The sequence below is a fragment of the Astyanax mexicanus genome, chromosome 20, assembly GCF_023375975.1.
Source record: "Astyanax mexicanus isolate ESR-SI-001 chromosome 20, AstMex3_surface, whole genome shotgun sequence".
NCBI lineage: Eukaryota > Metazoa > Chordata > Actinopteri > Characiformes > Acestrorhamphidae > Astyanax > Astyanax mexicanus.
The window spans coordinates 37,455,213-37,477,383 of NC_064427.1; the positions used below are offsets into that span (position 1 = coordinate 37,455,213).

At 36.7% G+C, this 22,171-nt stretch overlaps 1 protein-coding gene across 1 annotated transcript in view; it reads left to right on the forward strand.

Moving 5' to 3' along the window:
- The window catches only part of frem2a (FRAS1 related extracellular matrix 2a), a 161,919-nt gene that overhangs the window by 40,528 nt on the left and 99,220 nt on the right, over positions 1-22,171 (forward strand). The window contains exons 3-4 of the mRNA XM_049468896.1: positions 5,315-5,461; positions 19,710-19,940. Coding sequence (XP_049324853.1) covers positions 5,315-5,461; positions 19,710-19,940 — 378 coding nt within the window. The remainder of the gene's footprint in view (positions 1-5,314; positions 5,462-19,709; positions 19,941-22,171) is intronic.

The window sequence follows — 22,171 nt, forward strand, 5'->3', positions numbered from 1 at the left end:
CCTGGAGGTGCTGAACAATAGTTGCTGCTTTTTCTTCTTTTTTTTTACAGTTTACCACGTAATTCCATATGTATCCCTCAATTGTTTTATTTTCTTTAATATTAATCTACAACATAGAAAATAAATTAAAACTTTAAATGAGAATGTGTGTCCAACTTCTGTCTGGTACTGTGCAGATTCTAATCTAAGGTTTTATTTATTTAATACCTAAGCAATAAGCCTAGAGATTAAGGAGGTTAAGTTGTTTTTCAGGAGATTTATCCTTTTTCATTCTGCACAGAGAGAGCCATAATACTGGATATGAAATTACAAACTCTCCATCATAGTGCTGCCCTGCTGCTGATGTACATTCCCCATTAACCCCATAACATCTAGTGTTAATGTTATGGATGCTGGACACATCTGATTTGAGTGTGAGCATGTAGTATGATTGAACATGGTTGGACTGACTCCTGGTGTTATCCTCAGGAGGGAAGTAGCCTTAGGTCAGTTTGAGTCGCATCCATCTAAGGAAATTAAATAGCTGTGGGCAATTTTGCGGCACATGGTGGTTTTTGATGCTGTGTGTGATTAGTCTTGGATCCAGCCAGCCCCGTTTCAAGCTTCTGTGAATCTCTTGATCGTCTGGAGTCTTTGAACCAGTGGAGTTGAGTTTCTCTCCAAAAATACACCATTTTTTTCATTCTGATCTAGAGTTTGCTCACATGTCTCACATGCAGGAATCCTCTTGCTTGCGCAAAGTCAAATCTGTGGAGTGGTGCTGGAGAAGTTTGGAGGCACAGAGATGTTTGAAGTCAGTTTGAAGCCCTGAAGCAATCCTATACCCTCTTAAAAATTCTCCAAAAATGGTTCTTTCGATAGATGAAAAAGCTCCAAAAACGGTTCTTTGGAACTATAACATATAAGAACCACTTCTGGTCCAAAAACAAACTTTTAGTTCACTAGTTCTTTATGAAGAGCTTCTTCAGGAAATCAGAAGTGCTTGTTCTGAGAGGAACACCTAAGAACTCTTTTTGGGATTTAATATCACAATATTTCAGGGTACTTTTGTGAAAACAATATTTTTGATGAAAAGAGAAAAATATATAATTTTAAGAATATACTACTGCAACAAAATACATTTCCTTAATTTTGTAAAATTAGTCAAAATCAGTAAACAGCTCTGCAAACAACAGTAACTTACCAAGACTCTGACTTTGTATAAAATAATAATGTAACAAAATAAATGATGTACTATAAAAATAATTTATCGTAACAAAATGTTTACCACACAACTTAAAGGAGAAATCTGGTGTGAAATGGATTTGGGATGTAGTGAAACATGATAACTGATTCACTGTCAGTATTTCTGAAATACAGCACTTTTATCCGATGCTCCCAACAGGCTTACATTGATAGAGATAGGGGCATAGTGTTGCCCATGCAAATAAATCATTATTTTTACACCATTAACAAGCTTAAAGTAGCTCCACACTTCATTGGTAGAATTCTTTGGGTCCTGACATTTAATATGAGGCACTGAGAACTTTAAAAATGTCGTTTATTAAAAGTAGTTTATTTTTAAAAAACTGTTTATACACACAGTACCTTCATGTAGCTCTCCACTATCTTAAAATAAAGTCATTACAGATTGACTGTCAAACACAAATGAATAACAGATTGGAAAATTAATTCAACAGACATGCATGAATATTACGGCAATATTTTTGCTGAAAATATCTCTAATATTCATTCTTTCCACAGAATTAATTTTTTCCTATTTTATATCCAGTGCCTTGTTTTAAAAGTGAGGACCCTCAGAATTCTACCAATGAAGTGTGGAGCTACTTTGAGCTTGTTAATAGTGAAAAAATGGTGATTTCTTTGCATGGGAAGTGCTATGCCCATATGACTAGCACTGTAAGCCTGTTGGGAGGATCAGCGGAAAGTGCCGTATTTCAGAATGCTGGGAAGTGAATGGAGGTGGGCTAATTGATATAAAAAGTTTATATGCGTTCTTATGTTTGACCACACCACAAGACCATTTCACCGCAGATTTCTCCTTTAAGTCCCAGCATGTTCTATTGTATGATCTATGATAATGTGAGATTACACCATAGACTGTATATAGCTGTACAGAGCATCGTCTCTTAAAAGTGAAGCCACCACAGGTCGGGCGCCCCCTGCTGTTCGGTTTCAGAAAGTTGTGTAACCCCACCCATCCCCATAGGTTTCAATGGCAAAACAGAACAACTTTCAATCACGTTTTTTTCCCCAATATATATAATTCTACCTCCTTTATTTAAATGCAGCAGCTAGTGTAACCTCTGCTTATATTGTTAAATTTTTATATCCCCACAGAACTCGTTTTTTTTAAACGTTATTCAGCTCTATTAAAAAAAAGTGAGGTTATTGTAAAAGGGCTGGTTATGGGCGGGACCAATAACAGACCGTCAGCTCCGCTCCGCTCCACTCTGCAGCCTGTGACCTCGAGGCAGCCCTCAGGGGCGGGGTTATTTAAATGAGTAGGCTGTCTCTCCACAGTCTTTCTCCCTCCTCTGGTCTCTACTGCGCTCTACAGACTCGGGTTTCAGGATCGCCAACATGGCTTCATTTTCATTGAATGAATGGGAACGGCGACACGGCGTCCATCTTTTTTTACAGTCTCTGGATTACACAATTGTACAAAGGGTTAATGAATACAAGTAAACAATTATATAAAAGATACCCTTAAGGCTTCAGAGTAAATGCAAAACAAATACGAAATAAGTTCACGATAAGATATGGTGCACCCCAATATATTTGCCACCTGCTGGAGGGTCTAAAAAACCAACATATTGAAAAGGTCTTGATGGATGATAAATATTTGCATATTTTAAAGATTTACTGAAATCAAACCAGCAAATGAACTGAACTGAACTGAAGTGAAATCAGACTTGGCCACCCAGTGAGATGATTTGCATGCATGAGAAGTGAGCAGTGCTGGAGCTACATTAGCTTATCTCTGCACACATATGGATTTTTGAAACATGACATGAATTCATGCGTGCATTTCTGTGATCAGTTCTAGTCATATTTCCACGTGTGCTCGTACCGTACGCGCATGTAGTAGATCAGCTCAGCCATGCTGGGTTCATTTCGGTCAGACAGTCACTCGTGTAATAGTTAAGCTCATGTTTGCTTTGAAAAGGTCTAGCTTTAGTCTTTGGCACCCTTTTCCTGACCTTCAGGTGTTCGTGTTCTTGGAAAGCCGTGCTCCATCTTTCTAATATTCCATCATATTCCATCAGAAATTTCAATTCACATCCACGGGGACGAGGATCCAGCTTTGATGGGCAAATGCTCAGCTTTACCATCTCATATAGAGCCAAGTCATTCACTGGGGAAATGTGCAGCCTAATGGTTTCTTAGCCAGAGCTTTTACTACTGTTCATTAGGGGCTAATTACATTGGTTATAATTTCATGGGCTGGGAATCGCTTCAGATGAATCAGATCAGATTAATGTGGTTTAAACGTGTTGCTTTACTTGCATATAGTGATCGTGATCGTGAGAATTTTTAGGCCATATTTATATTTATTTTGGGTTTATATATTTTTGTTTATTTACAGTCAGGAGTCATCCTGGCTCTTCCTCCACTCCAGTCCCTTGGGCAAATGGAGATTGCTTATTATTTTATTCAGTGAATGTTGAATATATACATGCACATTTATATATACTGACATTCGTTCATCATTGTCTCTGCATAACAATCCCTACTTGCATTCAAATACACTGACATGCCAAAAGTCATGGGACAGCAATATGCATATCAATCATGAAGGGTTACCCCAGGGAGTGGCTATAGATGTATTACACACAGAATGATCTATTTTAAGTGTTTATTTATTTTATTGTTGATGATTATGGCTTACAGCCAATAAAAAAACAAAAGTCAATATCTGAGAAATTAGAATATTATATAAGATACTTTTGGCAGTGTGGGCAGTGTGCCAAGTCCTGTTGGAAAATGCTGGAAAAGTTGTTTTCAGCCGAGGGAAGCATGAAGTGCTGTAAGATTTTGTGGGAAAACAAAACTGCACTGACTTTATTGGATTTGATAATAAAACACAGTGGATCAACACCAGCAGATGACAGACATGACTCTCCAAACAAACCATCACTGATTGGTGGAAACTTCACACTAGACCTCGAGCAGTTTGGACTGTGTGTCTCTCCACTCTTCCTCCAGACTCTGCTCCCTTGATTTCCTTTAAATGAAATGTAAAATTTACTGATGACCAGTGATGGTTTGGAGAGACATGTCTGTCATCTGCTGGTGTTGATCCACTGTGTTTTATTATCAAGTCCAATAAAGTCAGTGCAGTTTTGTTTTCTGACAAAATCTTACAGCACTTCATGATTCCCTCTGCTGATAACAACTTTTATGCAGGTGCAGATTTCATTTAGCTAATTTTACTAATTAACTACATGTAAATAATAATCATTAGATTAGTCGACTACCAAAATAACCATTAACGGCAGACCTAATATTAAAGCAGTATTGGAACAGATCATGTTACTGCACTCTCTACTGCAGCATTTACACACTTACACACAGCACATTCACACTTTCATCATCATAATAACTAGAAATTAGAGAAGTTAAATTAGGATAAAGCCAGAGAGCAGTAATAACTGTTTCCTACACCTTTAAAAGACTCTTGGAAGACTCTCTGGAGAAAACTGGTACAGGAAGAGATCTTGGTCTGGCTGACCCACATGGCAACAGCACCTTTAGCTCAGCCTAGCATTGGACCAAGTCTCAGTTTCAAAAGTGAAGAGTAGAATTGAGTAGTTTTTGTGGTTGCTAATATGTTGCTTATCTGGGCCATATAGAACTGTACTGGAAAACTAAAAAGGGGTGTTCTAAAACTTTTAGGGTATACACTGGCATGCCAAATGTCATGGCACACAGGACTATTTTTTAGATTTCTAGTCCTCTAGTATCTCTATTAACACTGAACTGACCTGTGGGCTTATTCACATGGCTTTGCCTTGAGCACACTGGTGAGTATAATTAGCCTCACTCACAAGATTACACCTCACAACGTATACAGGTGTGGGTGTTCCCAAGCTGTCCCCTGAAGAAGCTCTTCTCAGTTTAACTTACTGATTGATTGAAACTCAATTTACATATTTATATACAGATATGCCATGACTTTTCCCTATCCGATGTCAGTGTTGCATATGTACTAATTATCTAATTATAAATAAATAAAGAGCACATGAATAAATATTAAGTGCGTATGATCTGAATACAGTATAATCTGTCTTTTTGTGTTTCTGTTGTGCAGGAGGCAATAAGCTGAAGGGTCAGCAGTTCCACCTGGACTGGGCCTGGATCTCCCTGCAGAACCAGAGCTACGTGGTGGATGAGCAGGCCGGGCAGCTGGAGGTGGTTCTGAGGCGCAGAGGCTACCTGGGAGAGACCTCTTTTGTAGGTGAGTGAGTACACCGAGGGGGTATATTTGTTTCTCTGCTTGCTTAACATGCAGCTGCCAGCCTCAGCCGTAACACCAGTAAGTCACCTTCTGCATTTTTCATGGACATTTTATGTTAAAAGCTCTGCCGCGCTGCGTGGAGCTTCACAGAGCCGACTGCATAAGCCCAAATGAAAGGGCCATGCAAATGCACCAATCAGCAGCTTAAGCGCAGCATACTGTACATGAATTTCAATCCTTAAATCATTGTCATTCAATAGTGTCAGTGTTTGCTGGGTGAGCTGTTATTGCTCCGGCTTATCGGCGCTGGTTTTTATCCACTGTTTAAGATGTTTTGGAAGTGTGTTTTTTTTGCCTGCTTTGTGGGTCTCAGGGGCAGAGATGATAGCTCACACTTTCAGGCATCTGTAGAACAGAGAGAAAGATCGTGTGAAAAATAAAGAATGTGTGTGTGTGTGTGGGGGGGGGGTATGTTTGTGGGGTGTGTGTGTGTCTTTGTGGCTCTGTGTGTCTGCTTATCTTGGGTTGCATGCCACCAACCATTGACCAGGCAAGCTTCATAATCATATGGCTAAGAAGTGTGATCCACACTGTGGTGTGGTTTGATTCAGGTGTGTGTAAAAGTGTTTGTTTTTGTACATTGTCAAGAGAAATACAGCTCTGAAAAAAAAAAATAAGAGGTCACTTAAAAATGTAAACCTCTGGAATATAATCAAGAGGAAGATGGATGATCACAAGCCATCAAACCACCAAACTGAACTGCTTGATTTTTGGCACCAGGAGTAAAGCAGCATAAAGTTATCCAAAAGCAGTGTGTAAGACTGGTGGAGGAGAACATGATGCCGAGATGCATGAAAACTGTGATTAAAAACCAGGGTTATTCCACCAAATATTGATTTCTGGACTCTTAAAACTTTATAAATATGAACTTGTTATTTATTTGTATTTTTATTTGGAATTTGGGAGAAATGTTGTCTGTAGTTTATAGAATAAAACAACAATGTTCATTTTACTCAAACATAAACCTATAAATAGCAAAATCAGAGAAACTGATTCAGAAACTGAAGTGATCTCTTACTTTTTTCCAGAGATGTATGTTCGAATATGAAACCAACACTACCCTACAATATCAGAAACACAACATATGTTTTTAAAGTACAGTACCACTCAAAATTTGGACATACCTTCTCATTTAATGTTTTTCTTTATTTCTTTATTTAATCTATTTTCTATAATGTACATTAATATCAAAAGCATAAAAACAATTAAGGGACACATGAAATTATGTAGTAAACAGTAAAAAAAAGTATTTGTCCTCCACAATAATCCCCTGATCTAAACCTGATCATCTGAGATGGTGATTTGAGATGATTTGGAATAAAGCAGCAACTATTGTCCAGCACCTCCAGGAACTCCTTCAAGATGCTGATATTGAAATACCAAGAGTGTGAAAATCTGTCCTCAAATGTGGCTAAACTTAAAAGAATCTATAGTATAAAACAAGTTCTGCTTTATTTAACACTTTTTTTATTAATAACAAATTCCGCATGTGTTCCTGTATAGCTTTAATATTGTCTTCAATATTACATTTACCATATAAAACATAAAACAAAGTAAGAACACACTCCAAACCCTGGCACTGTATATAATACAGTCTCAATTAATAATTAGCATATCTTAGGACAAAAGACAGTGTTTTTTATTGAGAGAATGACACTGTGCTGGCCTGAGAAATGTACTTTTGAGAGGGGTATCCAGTTAGTTGTGCTTAAAGTCTGCTTTAATGAGAAGAGGTTTCCAAACTTTTTTACGGGTACTGTATGTAAAAATGCAATTAATACAAGTGTGCAAGTGTAATAGCATTTGTTCTGAATTACAAACACCACTTCAGCTCATTCTAGTGATATTGGATGGAGCTCCAGTATCTTTGAGACAGAAAAAGTGAGACAAAGCAAGAGAAAGTGAGAGAGATAAATATTGCAGAGAACTGCAGATGAAAACAACAGTGAAAAATGCTTTTATAAAAAAAAAAGAGGAAAGTGGCGATTAGCTGAGAAAAACGAGAGAGAACATGGCGGGTAAGGAACGAGTGGTCAGACTAATGGAGATGGAGGGGAAAAAATGAGGTCTGCCTCTCTTTAGGGAGCCAGAGACTAATTTAGGCCTGACTTTAATCGATCAACTCATTATGCAAATGAACAACTTAGTCACCCTTCAGACGGATGGAAATACATATTTTAAAGGGGAATTCCTCCTAGTTCTTGAAATATCTGCAGCTTCTTGTAAAACAGTGATGCACTGTACAGAAACCAAGCCAGCATTCAGTGATAGTGAAAGAACCAGGAGTCACAACACCATATAAACCAACAGGTTTAAATAACTGTACACTTAATAAATCTACTGTAACTGTTGGGGTAGGGGTGGGATACAAGTGCAGAGCAGATATGAATATATAATGGATATATAAATGTATATATATTTATATACTTACAAGGATATAGTTCTATTATGTATTACTTAGTTCTAGTTATGGTTTTGGGATAATAATTTTAAATGTGTTTTGCTTAAGTGACTGTTTCTCCAAGGAGACTGGAGAATGGGTGGGAAAAAAATTCCCCACAAGAGGTGTGGAAAAAAGGCGGGAAACAGAACAAAGGAAATGCCACAAAATGGCTTGTACCAACAAAAGACAGCTTTAAACTTCAAATAAACCAAACTAAAACACAACCAAACTTAAAACTGACTGAGCACCGCTGAGTCCTCTCTTTATGCTCTCTTTCAAGATATTTTATATTATTTTATTTTATTCTCTTTTCTTTTCTTTTCTTTTCTTTTCTTAAACCCTCTAGTACTGGTCACCCCTCAGTTAAGGTGCAACAGTGAGGTCTGGTTTGACTGGGGTTTATATAGGGTAGTGCACAGGTGCAGCTGGTTGACACTAATCACCGCCGGGGATTCTGGGAGTTGGAGATTTGGGGTCCCACTCTACCATTTCCTCCCCTATGTCTAACAGTCCCCCTGCTGGCAGCCTGCGATGCAGCACTGCCCATCACATCTACACTTGTCTTTTAAGTTTAATAAAAACATATACCAGTAATTTCTCTTTTGTAACATGTAAGCACTGCCCTGTTTCTTTATTTCATTTAGCAATTTACTCTTAATTAAATTAAATCCAGAATGAGATTGTAGCCACAGTAGATTACAAGTACAAAGAAAGAAAAGTAATCTTAAATGTCTTAAATTATCAGACCAATGTCAGATAACCATCTAATCTGTTACCAGCTAATCTTGTATCTGGAAAAAAGAGAATATGTTAATATTGCTTATATCAAATATGAGAACTGAACTTAAGTGTAGGAACTTAACTCATGTTGGAAGTTTAAAACCATTTTAAATTGTTTTTTAAATAATTTTCACATTGGGTCCAGTTGCTTGCTTGGGAAATGTAGGATTTAGATTTTTTATAAGCTAATCTTTACTTCTAAGCTTTGAGACACTAGCAAGTTTGTTACAACTTGAAAAAAAAAAAAATACACAGTTCTTGAAAAAAATAGGAGAGCACTTCAGTTTCTGAATCAGTTTCTCTGATTTTGCTATTTATAGGTTTATGTTTGAGTAAAATGAACATTTTTGTTTTATTCTATAAACTACAGACAACATTTCTCCCAAATTCCAAATAAAAATATCGTCATTTAGAGCATTTATTTACAGAAAATGAGAAATGGCTTTCTAAGTTTAGAAATCAATATTTGGTGGAATAAGCCTGATGGATTTTTAATCACGTTTTTTTTTGTCATGCTTCTTGGCATCATGTTCTCCTCCACCAGTCTTACACACTGCTTTTGGATAACTTTATGCTGCTTTACTCATGGTTGCAAAAATTCAAGCAGTTCAGTTTGGTGGTTTGATGTCTTGTGATCATCCATCTTCCTCTTGATTATATTCCAGAGTAAGAAATTAACCTTTTTAATATTCCAGCTGGCAAACCAATAAATATACTTTTACAGCAGTGCAATTTTAATCGTGGATTTCGCAGTGCTATTCCTTCATTGGAGGAAACTCGATATATGTGCCCTTAAAAACTGAATTCGTTGCTTTTTGGTTGCCAAATCTTCGGTGCATGCCTAGATCCTTCTCAAAGTTCTCATAGCTTTGCCTAGAACTAATACCTTTACCACAGAACCTAATAAAATCCAATTTTTAGGTTTCCCCCTTGTTAGGGTGTGCTCTGTGCTCCCGTTCTACACATCTAAGAATTGGCCAAAGATCCACTAATGCTGCAGCTCACAGCCGGAGCCGGAGCTCTGCTCAGAAGCACACTTAGAGGAGTCTGTGCTCCTCAGACAGAAGCTGAAGAAAGGATGCGCTCTTTTCTCAGCCGGCCTCTCACCCCTGTCCCTCTGCACTCCCCCCCGGCCTCCTGCGGCCTTCCTCTCCTCTCCTCTTCCTCTCCCCTCCTCTCCACATGCTCTCTTGTTATGGCAGGGAAGAGACCCCCTGCTGCGCGAGAGATGGAATTGAAAGTGAAGCTATTCTTTCGCTCTTTCTTTCCTCTCTGCCTCCTTTGCTCTCTATATCTCAAGGCTTTCTTCTTTGAAGATTCTTTCCCTACACATATCATGTCTTTTCGCCAATGTTCGGGGCACTCAGAGTCCGTAGTGGATGCTGAATTTGATATTATTATATATTCTTCTTCTTTCTTTCCTTTTTTTTGGTACTGCCCGGAGTCTATATATTCAAATGAAGGCAGAATTCTGATCAAGGAGCATATTTATCTAACCCCTCTTAGAGAGAATGCTGATCTAGGAGAGCTTTTCCACATTTGTGAGCTCATAACTAAAAATCATACAGCCCGGGGGAGCTGCTGCTGGATCAGCAGGCTTTAGCTAGCTGGAGTAAAGCTAGAATCTGAACCCAGTTCTTATAAAAGTGATTTGCTATTTATATCTATATATTTAAGTAAAATGAACATTGTTGTTTTATTCTATAAACTACGGACAAAATTTCTCCCAAATTCCAAATAAAAATATTATCATTTAGAGCATTTATTTGCAGAAAATGAGAAATGGCTGAAATAACAAAAAAGACGCAGAGCTTTCAGACCTCAAATAATGCAAAGAAAACAAATTCATATTCATAAAGGTTTAAGAGTTCAGAAATCAATATTTGGTGGAATAACCCTGGTTTTTAATCACAGTTTTCATGCATCTTGGCATAGATAGATAGATAGACAGACAGACAGACAGACAGACAGACAGACAGACAGACAGATAGATAGATAGATAGATAGATACTTCATTTATCCTGGAGGAAATTTAGGAATGTTCTCCTCCACCAGTCTTACACACTGCTTTTGGATAACTTTATGCTGCTTTACTCCTGGTGCAAAAATTCAAGCAGTTCAGTTTGGTGGTTTGATGGCTTGTGATCATCCATCTTCCTCTTAATTATATTCCAGAGGTTTTCAATTTGGTAAATTAAATTATAAATTTTATAATTAAACATATCAATAATAAGGCCATATTGATTATGAACAACAGTAAAAGGCAGTGTGGTGCATTTTCGTTGAAACTGCCCTGGAAACATGATAGAGCTGAGAAAATTGCCCTTCAGTTTAATGTAAATTTCAATTTTAGTTTAGATGACCAAAAACAAGATTTGATCTCCTAGTTCAAATCTCAAAATCACTTTTTTAGTTTATTTTTTTAGAGTTTACGTTTTATCATATCCAGCATGTCTACTGTGGCTGTGGCTGATTGTGCTATAAGCCAGCATGCATTCAGCAAAGCTTCTGAATGTATTCAGAATAACATGAGACAGGAATTAAACAGCAGCATATTTAGTTTGTTTGTTGGTATTTTGTTATCTGGCTGTGTTTGTAAGTCACATTTCCACTCAGCCAATTTGATTTTAATTAGCTCACATTATGGTGCATCCCTGGTACGCCTCCATTTCTCATATGGAGTTGTTGGGTAATGGCTGTCTAATTTTGACAGCGTTCAGTGTGATGCTGTCGATGGAGCGATCTAGGCCGGGGGTCCTGCTTTAATCCTGAAGCCTGAAGCGATTTAATTCCATCCAGCTGTTGGGGATGCGCTGGCAGAAGGGACCCTGCCTGCCCCTGCGCTTGATGTGATTCTGATCAAACGCATTCAAGTCGGTTCCCCACAGGTCTTCCTGCTGTGAGAGACACTAAACTTACGGGTGACCACTCAGCACGGAGCTTCCATCTTCAAAATTCCATATTGTGCTTATTTGCATCTCGCTCTTTTCACATTATGCAGCCTATGGATTCCTACAGTGCTGAGATAATCAGGAATGACAGCCATGCTTTACAGCAGGGGTGTCCAAACTACGGCCCGGGCGCCATTTGCGGCCCGTTTCCTTTTTTGGAGCGGCCCACGAGGTATTTTAGAAATAGAATGAAAGTTGGCCCGCTGTTAAACAGGTTTTTCTAATGTGAGATTCAAAGTTTGAACGCTAGGTGTCAGAAACGGGCCAAAGAGTCTAAAAGCGGAGAGAGTGCGCATTTCTAGCGCAGAAAAACGGGCCAAAGAGTCTAAAATCGGAGAGAGTGCGCATTTCTACTGCAGAAAAACAGGGCAAAGAGTCTAAAAGCGGAGAGAGTGCGCATTTCTAGCACAGAAAAACGGGTCAAAGAGTCTAAAAGCGGAAAGAGTGCACATTTCTAGCACAGAAAAACGGGCCAAAGAGTCTAAAAGCGGAAAGAGTGCACATTTCTAGCGCAGAAAAATGGGCCAAAGAGTCTAAAAGTTGCCGTAATTAAGGAGTTTAATATTAAGAGACATCATGAAATGAAACATCAATTTGAAAAATCTTAGTTTACACAACACTGTCAAAGATAAAGATAGTAAGTCAAGTAAAATGGTGTGTAAATTAAATAATCAGGAAAATGTATTATTTAAAGTGGTATATTTCATTATTTGTTTTATTATAGAGTCTGTGGCCCGTGACTTCAAATATATTTCTCCTTCTGGCCCCCAACAAAAAAAGTTTGGACACCCATGCTTTACAGTCATAAGTTCAAATCCACATATTTCAATATGCAGTTTTTTATCCTGATGTGCAGTAAATTTATAGTTGATATCATGGGTGTAGCTAGACCTTTTTTAGGAGTGTTTAAGATGCCTTAAAATAAATCCCAGCACCCCTAAAATTAAAAGCATGAAGTTGTTTTGTCTCTGAAGTTAAAGTTTGTCTCTGATAAGTTAAAATACATGTTAAAATCTTAGAAAGTAGATCATTAAACAGAATTTTAGGGATGACAAGACAGCAGTCCCCCCTCTACGCACAAATGGTACGATCCACATTCTGGACTGTTACAGAATAGTAATAGTGTCAGTCCTGTTGCTGATTGTCTGCCTGTCTTGAACTCTAGTTCTCGCTCTAAGGACTGAATGCACCTTCCCAGAATGCATCTGTGTCTAACCTACCGCCCATGCCGGTGTTCTGCCAAATCGAGCACCCCCGCCAGAAAAAGCACCCCCTCTCAGGATCGCGTATGTACATCATCTTGGCTTTTTAACTTTTTTTAGAAAATGAAAATATCCAAGATGCTGTTTTAAGCTACGCTTATGACTCCTAAGAAATAATGAAAAATTCATGTTACCTGCAACCTCTTCCGTGAAGGAGCGCTTTTCCTGGCAGGGGTGCTGAATTCGCCAACATAGTAGTGCCGAAATCTGCACCCCCGCCATGAAAAGCACCCCCTCTTGGCAGCACGTACGCACTTCTTCTTGATAAAAGCACTTTAACTTTACTTAGAAATACGCTCCGTGAGGGGGTGTTTTTTTCTGGCGGGGGTGCTCAATTCGGCACAACACCAGATCACGTGACGTATTTATTTTTTTAAGCTTGCTACGAGTCAAAGAATATTTTTTAGTTTGTTATATAGAGCCCATCCTGCTTAGAATGTATATGAAAGTGTACTAGTTACTGATGCAAATAATTAATTCCACACACTTTTTAACTGCAAGTGTTGGTTAAAGTGGTATAGAAATGGAACTAAGCAGAGACAATCCTACAGCCAGTATCTTTGGTATGAAATTGAGCGGCTTTTGTGATCCAGTACAATTTATACAACATCACTCAAGTAGTTTTATTGTCAATACTGCATCTGTACAGGAAATACAGAGTATTGAAATTGCATTACTCACTTCTACCCAGAGTTACAGCAAAAAAAACAGGACTTTATAATATTTATAATAAAATTTTAAATAATATAATAATAACGTAGACACCAAATGTACAATATGACAAAGTCAAAGATATAGACATATGTGAGACAAGAGACACAAGACAACAGTGCAGTATAAGAGTACTGTACTGGTATGATGAATTTTCAATACCTTGAATTTGTCACTGATACACAGACTGTACTTTTTCCGATACCTTTTTCTAAATTGCAACCAAAAAAATACAAAAAGCGATAATTATTCTCACATGTATTTAACAGCTGACAAGAGTAATCTTATTCTACTACTGTCATGATTTACTGTCATGATTTATCAGCAATTACTTTAACTGATTACACTACAAATATTTTTCCGGAAGAGTATTACTGGACGCATTTCAGTTTTTAGAAGTTCTTTTTAAGGCATATCAGCATTAGATTGGCAAAATGAAATTATTTTAGTGGTGTCAATCATTTAATTTTTTTTTTTATGCTGAAATTTCTCAGTATTATTGTGAGGGGACAGTAATAATAGTGTAGTGTGGTTTGTGTCTGGCAGATTAGATCATTTTGTGCTGTATTATAATATCTCAGAGAAGTGAGTGAGAGAGAGAGCGAGCAAGAGAGAAAGACAGCACAAGTGCCAGAGAGATTTCAGCACAGCAGCGGTGTTAGGACAATGTGAATGATCTGCGTTTCTGTGCTCGCTCTCTGCTTCGTGTTTCAAGTATAAAAAACAGGCAACACATTTTTTTTTTTAGTCCTTTCTGTACTGAATAGTACCGAGACATTTCGGTTTGGAGCCTTTTTGGTATTTACAGTTTTTCCCAAATGTTTTAACGCAATTCTAGAAACTTGGCTCAGTTTCTTAAAACTCTAAACACAAACTGAAAATGATTAACTGCTTTGTTGAAAATCCACAAATCTCTAGCAAAACTGATTCTATCCACAAAAACAGCACACACAGATATTTATATACTCATCTCTTACAGAGCATCAAATAAAAACACTGACAAGATCAATTAAAAGCACTATTATCAGAAGTATTTGTTTATGTTTTTGACTTCATACAAATTTTTAGGATCCATCATTTCCCGGGACCTGAAGTGGGAGCTCAACATAAATGCCATCCTTAAAAAGGCTCAGCAGAGGATGTATTTTTTACGGCAGCTGCGGAAGTATGGCCTACCACAAGAGCTCCTGGCCACCTTCTATACCGCTGCCATTGAATCCATTCTCTGCACTTCCATCACAGTTTGGTTTGGGGCAGCCACTAAACAGGACAAAAACAGACTTCAACGCACAATTCGAACGGCAGCAAAAATCATTGGTACCCACCTACCCTCCCTCCAGGAATTGTATTCTGGAAGGATCAGAAAGCGGGCAGAGAATATTATTAAAGACCCCACACACCCTGCATACACTCTCTTTAACCTTCTCCCCTCTGGCAGGCGCTATAGATCCCTGCAAACAAAAACAACTCGACATAAAAATAGCTTCTTTCCCATGGCGATCACCTGTCTGAACTGTTGACTTATCCGTACTTTTCATTTGCACTACTATTGATGCAGTTTAATCCTTTGTGTGTGCTTTGGTATGTGATAATATGTTTTGTTTTGTATATCCTTATCATAATTGTGTATATGTATCTCAATGTATAGAGAGTTAATATTTACCGAAGTCAAATTCCTTGTGTATGATAAGTATACTTGGCAATAAACTGAATGATTCATGAGGCCACTGTACACATTCAAATGCATACCATGGAAAGTCCATGGAAATATGTTGAATTTCTGTTCTTTAAATTTTTCCGGTGTGGTGTAGAACCCACCACGTACAGTGATACAGTACTACATGTATATGCCACACTAATGTAATCTGTTTTTACTGTACGTAGTTTGTTGGAAAACTGTAATTTTCACTTATGTTAGTACAATGAGAAAAATGACAAAGAAAATCAGTTCACACACAGTGTTAACAAAAATGTATTTATAATGTATGTATTTGAAGGTTAGTGATTCTTATGTGACAAAGCTGTACTAAATGATGCAATGTGTTTAGTGATTTGTGAAGCTGTGATTTAGAATGATATTTGAGTGAGAACATGTGGAATTGTGTTTAGAGTTTGACACATGTGTGCACAGTTCCACATTTTGTGTCTATACAATGTGGAAAAACTGTAAATTGCGACACCCAGCCCTAAAAAAAAACAGTAGTGCAAATATAGAGGTATAAAAGCTTAAGGCTGGTGAAAGTGAACAAGTGCAAACAGTACTGTGTTGATTGGGGGAGGTATGTGTATGTGTCTGTTTGGGGCAGAAAAAGCAGGTTGGCTACTAAATACAGGCTAAATACAGGCTAAATGCAGTCTAAATACAGGCTAAATACAGGCTAAATGCAGTCTAAATACAGGCTAAATACAGGCTAAATACAGGCTAAATGCAGGCTAAATGCAGGCTAAATACAGGCTAAATGCAGTCTAAATACAGGCTAAATACAGTCTAAATACAGGCTAAATGCAGTCTAAATACAGGCTAAATGCAGTCTAAATACAGGCTAAATACAGGCTAAATACAGGCTAAATACAGGCTAAATGCAGTCTAAATACAGGCTAAATACAGGCTAAATACAGTCTAAATACAGGCTAAATGCAGTCTAAATACAGGCTAAATGCAGTCTAAATGCAGTCTAAATACAGGCTAAATACAGGCTAAATACAGGCTAAATACAGGCTAAATACAGGCTAAATGCAGTCTAAATACAGGCTAAATACAGGCTAAATACAGGCTAAATGCAGTCTAAATAAGGCTAAATACAGGCTAAATAAAGGCTAAATACAGTCTAAATGCAGTCTAAATAAGGCTAAATACAGGCTAAATAAAGGCTAAATACAGGCTAAATACAGTCTAAATACAGGCTAAATACAGTCTAAATACAGGCTAAATACAGTCTAAATACAGGCTAAATGCAGTCTAAATACAGGCTAAATACAGGCTAAATACAGGCTAAATACAGGCTAAATACAGTCTAAATACAGTCTAAATACAGGCTAAATACAGGCTAAATACAGTCTAAATACAGGCTAAATGCAGTCTAAATACAGGCTAAATACAGTCTAAATACAGTCTAAATACAGGCTAAATAAAGGCTAAATACAGTCTAAATACAGGCTAAATACAGGCTAAATACAGTCTAAATAAGGCTAAATACAGGCTAAATAAAGGCTAAATACAGGCTAAATACAGTCTAAATACAGGCTAAATACAGTCTAAATACAGGCTAAATACAGTCTAAATACAGGCTAAATGCAGTCTAAATACAGGCTAAATACAGGCTAAATACAGGCTAAATACAGGCTAAATACAGGCTAAATACAGGCTAAATACAGGCTAAATACAGGCTAAATACAGTCTAAATACAGGCTAAATACAGGCTAAATACAGTCTAAATACAGGCTAAATGCAGTCTAAATACAGGCTAAATACAGGCTAAATACAGGCTAAATACAGGCTAAATACAGGCTAAATACAGTCTAAATACAGGCTAAATACAGGCTAAATACAGGCTAAATACAGTCTAAATACAGGCTAAATACAGGCTAAATACAGGCTAAATACAGTCTAAATACAGTCTAAATACAGGCTAAATAAAGGCTAAATACAGGCTAAATACAGGCTAAATACAGGCTAAATGCAGTCTAAATAAGGCTAAATACAGGCTAAATAAAGGCTAAATGCAGTCTAAATACAGGCTAAATGCAGTCTAAATACAGGCTAAAAGCAGTCTAAATACAGGCTAAATACAGGCTAAATACAGTCTAAATACAGTCTAAATACAGTCTAAATACAGGCTAAATGCAGTCTAAATACAGGCTAAATACAGGCTAAATGCAGTCTAAATACAGGCTAAATACAGGCTAAATGCAGTCTAAATACAGGCTAAAAGCAGTCTAAATACAGGCTAAATACAGGCTAAATACAGTCTAAATACAGGCTAAATACAGTCTAAATACAGGCTAAATACAGGCTAAATACAGGCTAAATACAGGCTAAATACAGTCTAAATACAGGCTAAATACAGGCTAAATACAGTCTAAATACAGGCTAAATGCAGTCTAAATACAGGCTAAATGCAGGCTAAATGCAGTCTAAATACAGGCTAAATACAGTCTAAATACAGGCTAAATGCAGGCTAAATACAGTCTAAATACAGGCTAAATACAGGCTAAATGCAGTCTAAATACAGGCTAAATGCAGTCTAAATACAGTCTAAATACAGGCTAAATACAGGCTAAATACAGTCTAAATACAGTCTAAATACAGGCTAAATACAGTCTAAATACAGGCTAAATGCAGGCTAAATACAGGCTAAATGCAGTCTAAATACAGGCTAAATACAGTCTAAATACAGGCTAAATACAGTCTAAATACAGGCTAAATACAGTCTAAATGCAGTCTAAATACAGGCTAAATACAGTCTAAATACAGGCTAAATACAGTCTAAATACAGGCTAAATGCAGTCTAAATACAGTCTAAATACAGTCTAAATACAGGCTAAATACAGGCTAAATACAGTCTAAATACAGGCTAAATACAGGCTAAATACAGTCTAAATACAGGCTAAATACAGGCTAAATGCAGTCTAAATACAGGCTAAATACAGTCTAAATGCAGTCTAAATACAGGCTAAATACAGTCTAAATGCAGTCTAAATACAGTCTAAATACAGTCTAAATACAGGCTAAATACAGTCTAAATACAGGCTAAATGCAGTCTAAATACAGTCTAAATACAGTCTAAATACAGGCTAAATACAGGCTAAATACAGTCTAAATACAGGCTAAATACAGGCTAAATACAGTCTAAATACAGGCTAAATACAGGCTAAATACAGTCTAAATACAGGCTAAATACAGGCTAAATGCAGTCTAAATACAGGCTAAATGCAGTCTAAATACAGGCTAAATACAGGCTAAATGCAGTCTAAATACAGGCTAAATGCAGTTTAAATCCAGGCTAAATACAGGCTAAATACAGGCTAAATGCAGTCTAAATACAGGCTAAATGCAGTCTAAATCCAGGCTAAATACAGGCTAAATACAGGCTAAATGCAGTCTAAATACAGGCTAAATACAGGCTAAATACAGGCTAAATACAGGCTAAATGCAGTCTAAATACAGGCTAAATGCAGTCTAAATACAGGCTAAATACAGTCTAAATACAGGCTAAATACAGTCTAAATACAGGCTAAATACAGTCTAAATACAGGCTAAATGCAGTCTAAATACAGTCTAAATACAGTCTAAATACAGGCTAAATACAGTCTAAATACAGGCTAAATACAGGCTAAATGCAGTCTAAATACAGGCTAAATGCAGTCTAAATACAGGCTAAATACAGGCTAAATACAGGCTAAATACAGGCTAAATGCAGTCTAAATACAGGCTAAATACAGGCTAAATGCAGTCTAAATACAGGCTAAATACAGTCTAAATACAGGCTAAATGCAGTTTAAATCCAGGCTAAATACAGGCTAAATACAGGCTAAATGCAGTCTAAATACAGGCTAAATGCAGTCTAAATCCAGGCTAAATACAGGCTAAATACAGGCTAAATGCAGTCTAAATACAGGCTAAATACAGGCTAAATACAGTCTAAATACAGGCTAAATACAGGCTAAATACAGGCTAAATACAGGCTAAATGCAGTCTAAATACAGTCAAATCCTTAAAGAAATGTTCCTGCCTCAAACGTTTAGACATATGCCTAATATATGTAAAAACAAAACCCTGTTATTATACATAGATAGCACAGTAGCAGTTCCCCCTATATATAAATAGCTTTTTCACCACAGGGAAATATAGCCTAATCCTTCAGCTTAAATGTAGTAATTTGCTTGCTTCTGCTTGTGATGGATGCTCCCAGAGCTTGGGAGCTACTAAGTGAAGAAAAATCAATGTAATCTCTCCCACAGCGTGAGCTAACTTGGAGTATATTGTAGCAAAACTCCCAAACTTTCTCCCAATCCACGTTTTCTTTTATTTCTTCCTTAAGGAATCGGCACTCTGGACGGCAGCGCAGAGAAGGAGAAAGACTTCCGGGGGAAGTTTCAGAAGCAGGTGCAGTTTAATCCAGGCCAGACCACGGCCACGTGGAGGGTCAAGATCTTGTCAGACGGGAAATATGAACAGTCTGAGACCTTCAACATTGTTCTGTCTGAGCCGGTCATGGGGGCTTTGGAGTCGCCAGCAGTGGCTACAGTGGAGATTGTGGACCCTGGAGATGGTAAGAGATACAATATATTGTATAAGGCTAAAATAATGAACACAATATAGACCCTTTTAATCTTTCTGGAGATGTAGGCTTTTTTCCCAATTCAATTTTACTTAAAGGCAAGATTTATCCTTGTAGTTATTTCTGACAACAAAAAGTCATTATAATTTTATGTTGGTAATATTTTTAATTTAGCTGAACTGAGACAAAACATGTGTCTCCTGAACTCCATCTACAGTCAGGAAGTGAATTGTTTGCTTTAAGCCACCACTAAAAGACTGTATACTTTACACATGCATTTCTGGACAAGATGAGAAATATAGAACTGTCACTTAACATGAAAGAAACATGTTTTCACACACCGACACATTTACATAGTGTTTCACTGTCCAAGTGAACATGTGACAGATGTTATTCTCTGTATTTGATGTCAGTTGAGCATCACATTTTAAATCACAAATGCTACATATTGTTGCTTTAACTTTAGTTTTGCTTATAACTTATAATTATAACATTAGTTAATTACATTAAACGTTCATTTGAGCAGACGTTTTGAATAGACAACAGTTAACCAACAAGTCGTAATGCAGCCCCTCTTTCAGCTGATACCATATATTTTTGTTTTTAGTGTAAAGAAATATATTTATTACGATGTGTTACATTAAATGTTCTATTTGTTTTCAGTCCTATTTAATTAGAAAAAAAAAACATTTTCATATCTTTTTTTAGTTTTTGACTTCCGAACTACGAATACGAAGTTTAAGAATACGAGTTCTTCTTAAAAAAAATTTAACCGAAATTTTTGGGGGAAATTTTGTACGAATATTTTTGAAAAATATTGTTTTTTTTAGATGCTTAAGTTTAAAGCCTATCTAAAAATGTTCTATTGGTTTTCAGTCCTATTTAATCAGATGGATACATTAAACCTTTTCCTAAGAAACAAATTATAAAGAATTGTATGGTATATTAAACATATAAAATGAATAAAAGTTTACAAAAAGGGAGACATTCTTAGATATTCTCTTAAGAGAGTTTTAATTATGTTATTAAAATTTCATAAGGCAGTCTTTGGGATTTTTTGTATGTAGATTGTTTGTAATGTAGACTTTTTTCAGCTAAACGTTAAAGACACATTTTAAATGTTTAATTATTTCATTTTTTAGTTAAATCTGTGCAGAAGAGAAGATGATTTATTTACATATTTAAAACAATTCATAAACAAGAGCTAGAGGAATGCTGAAGGGAAATCCTCCTTGGGATTTACGATAATTCTTGCATGATATCAGAAAGCGATATCTATGTCGTGCATAAGAAAACGAAATGCTTCTCGAGCTCCTTCATACTTCTTTCTATTGACTGAGAGAATGTTTACACACATTTGGATTCATGTGGGATTAATGTAACCTGAGGTTATTTTTGTGGCTCAGTTTACAGAAGGTAGAAGGTTCTTAAAATTAGTGGCATAACAAATTTTGACAAAATGTGACTGAAATCACTGACGTTTCCCTCATGTACAACGAATCCTTTCTGAATAGGGCTTACAGCAAGCTTAAGGTAAAAAAATAAATGTTTTATATATTAATGATTTAGGAATACCAGTTATTCTTTGAAGTTTCTTAACAGAAATGTTGAGGCAAATATTTCTTAATATTTCTTAAGTAGTATTTTTAAGTAGTTAAGTTTAAAACCCATCTAAGGAGATTTTTTCCATACTTTTGTTAATCTTTAGATACTTTTTTCAATCTTTTTTCAACGCCACAGACAGGAGTGAGACGCTTAAAAAAATAGTAAAAAATAGGAATAGCTTTAATAATCAGAGCTAATCCAACAAACTTGATCTGAACACAAGCAACAGTTCAAACCAGAAACAAGCCTGACCAAAACATTAAAGCCAAATCACAGTCCAAAAGGGATAAACAACAGACAACAGACGAAATATAAGGGTCAAACCCGATCAAAAAACATCTAAGAGAACGATCAAAAAGGGCAAGACAAAACCAGAGACAAAAGCAGAAGAAATAGGTCATACACGGAAATAGATAAACAAAGGAATAAGACTCAGTGTGCAGCTGAAAAACAGGGGCAATACTTTGCAACAAGCTGGACAAATATACTGGCATATATCAGTGGTGTGCAGTGAGGCCCTTCTAACTCTTCAGAGAAGGGGTGACAATAAGTGCATGTAAATAATTACATAATTTTTAATCAGGAAATATATATCATAGCTATTGTAAGTGTAAGAA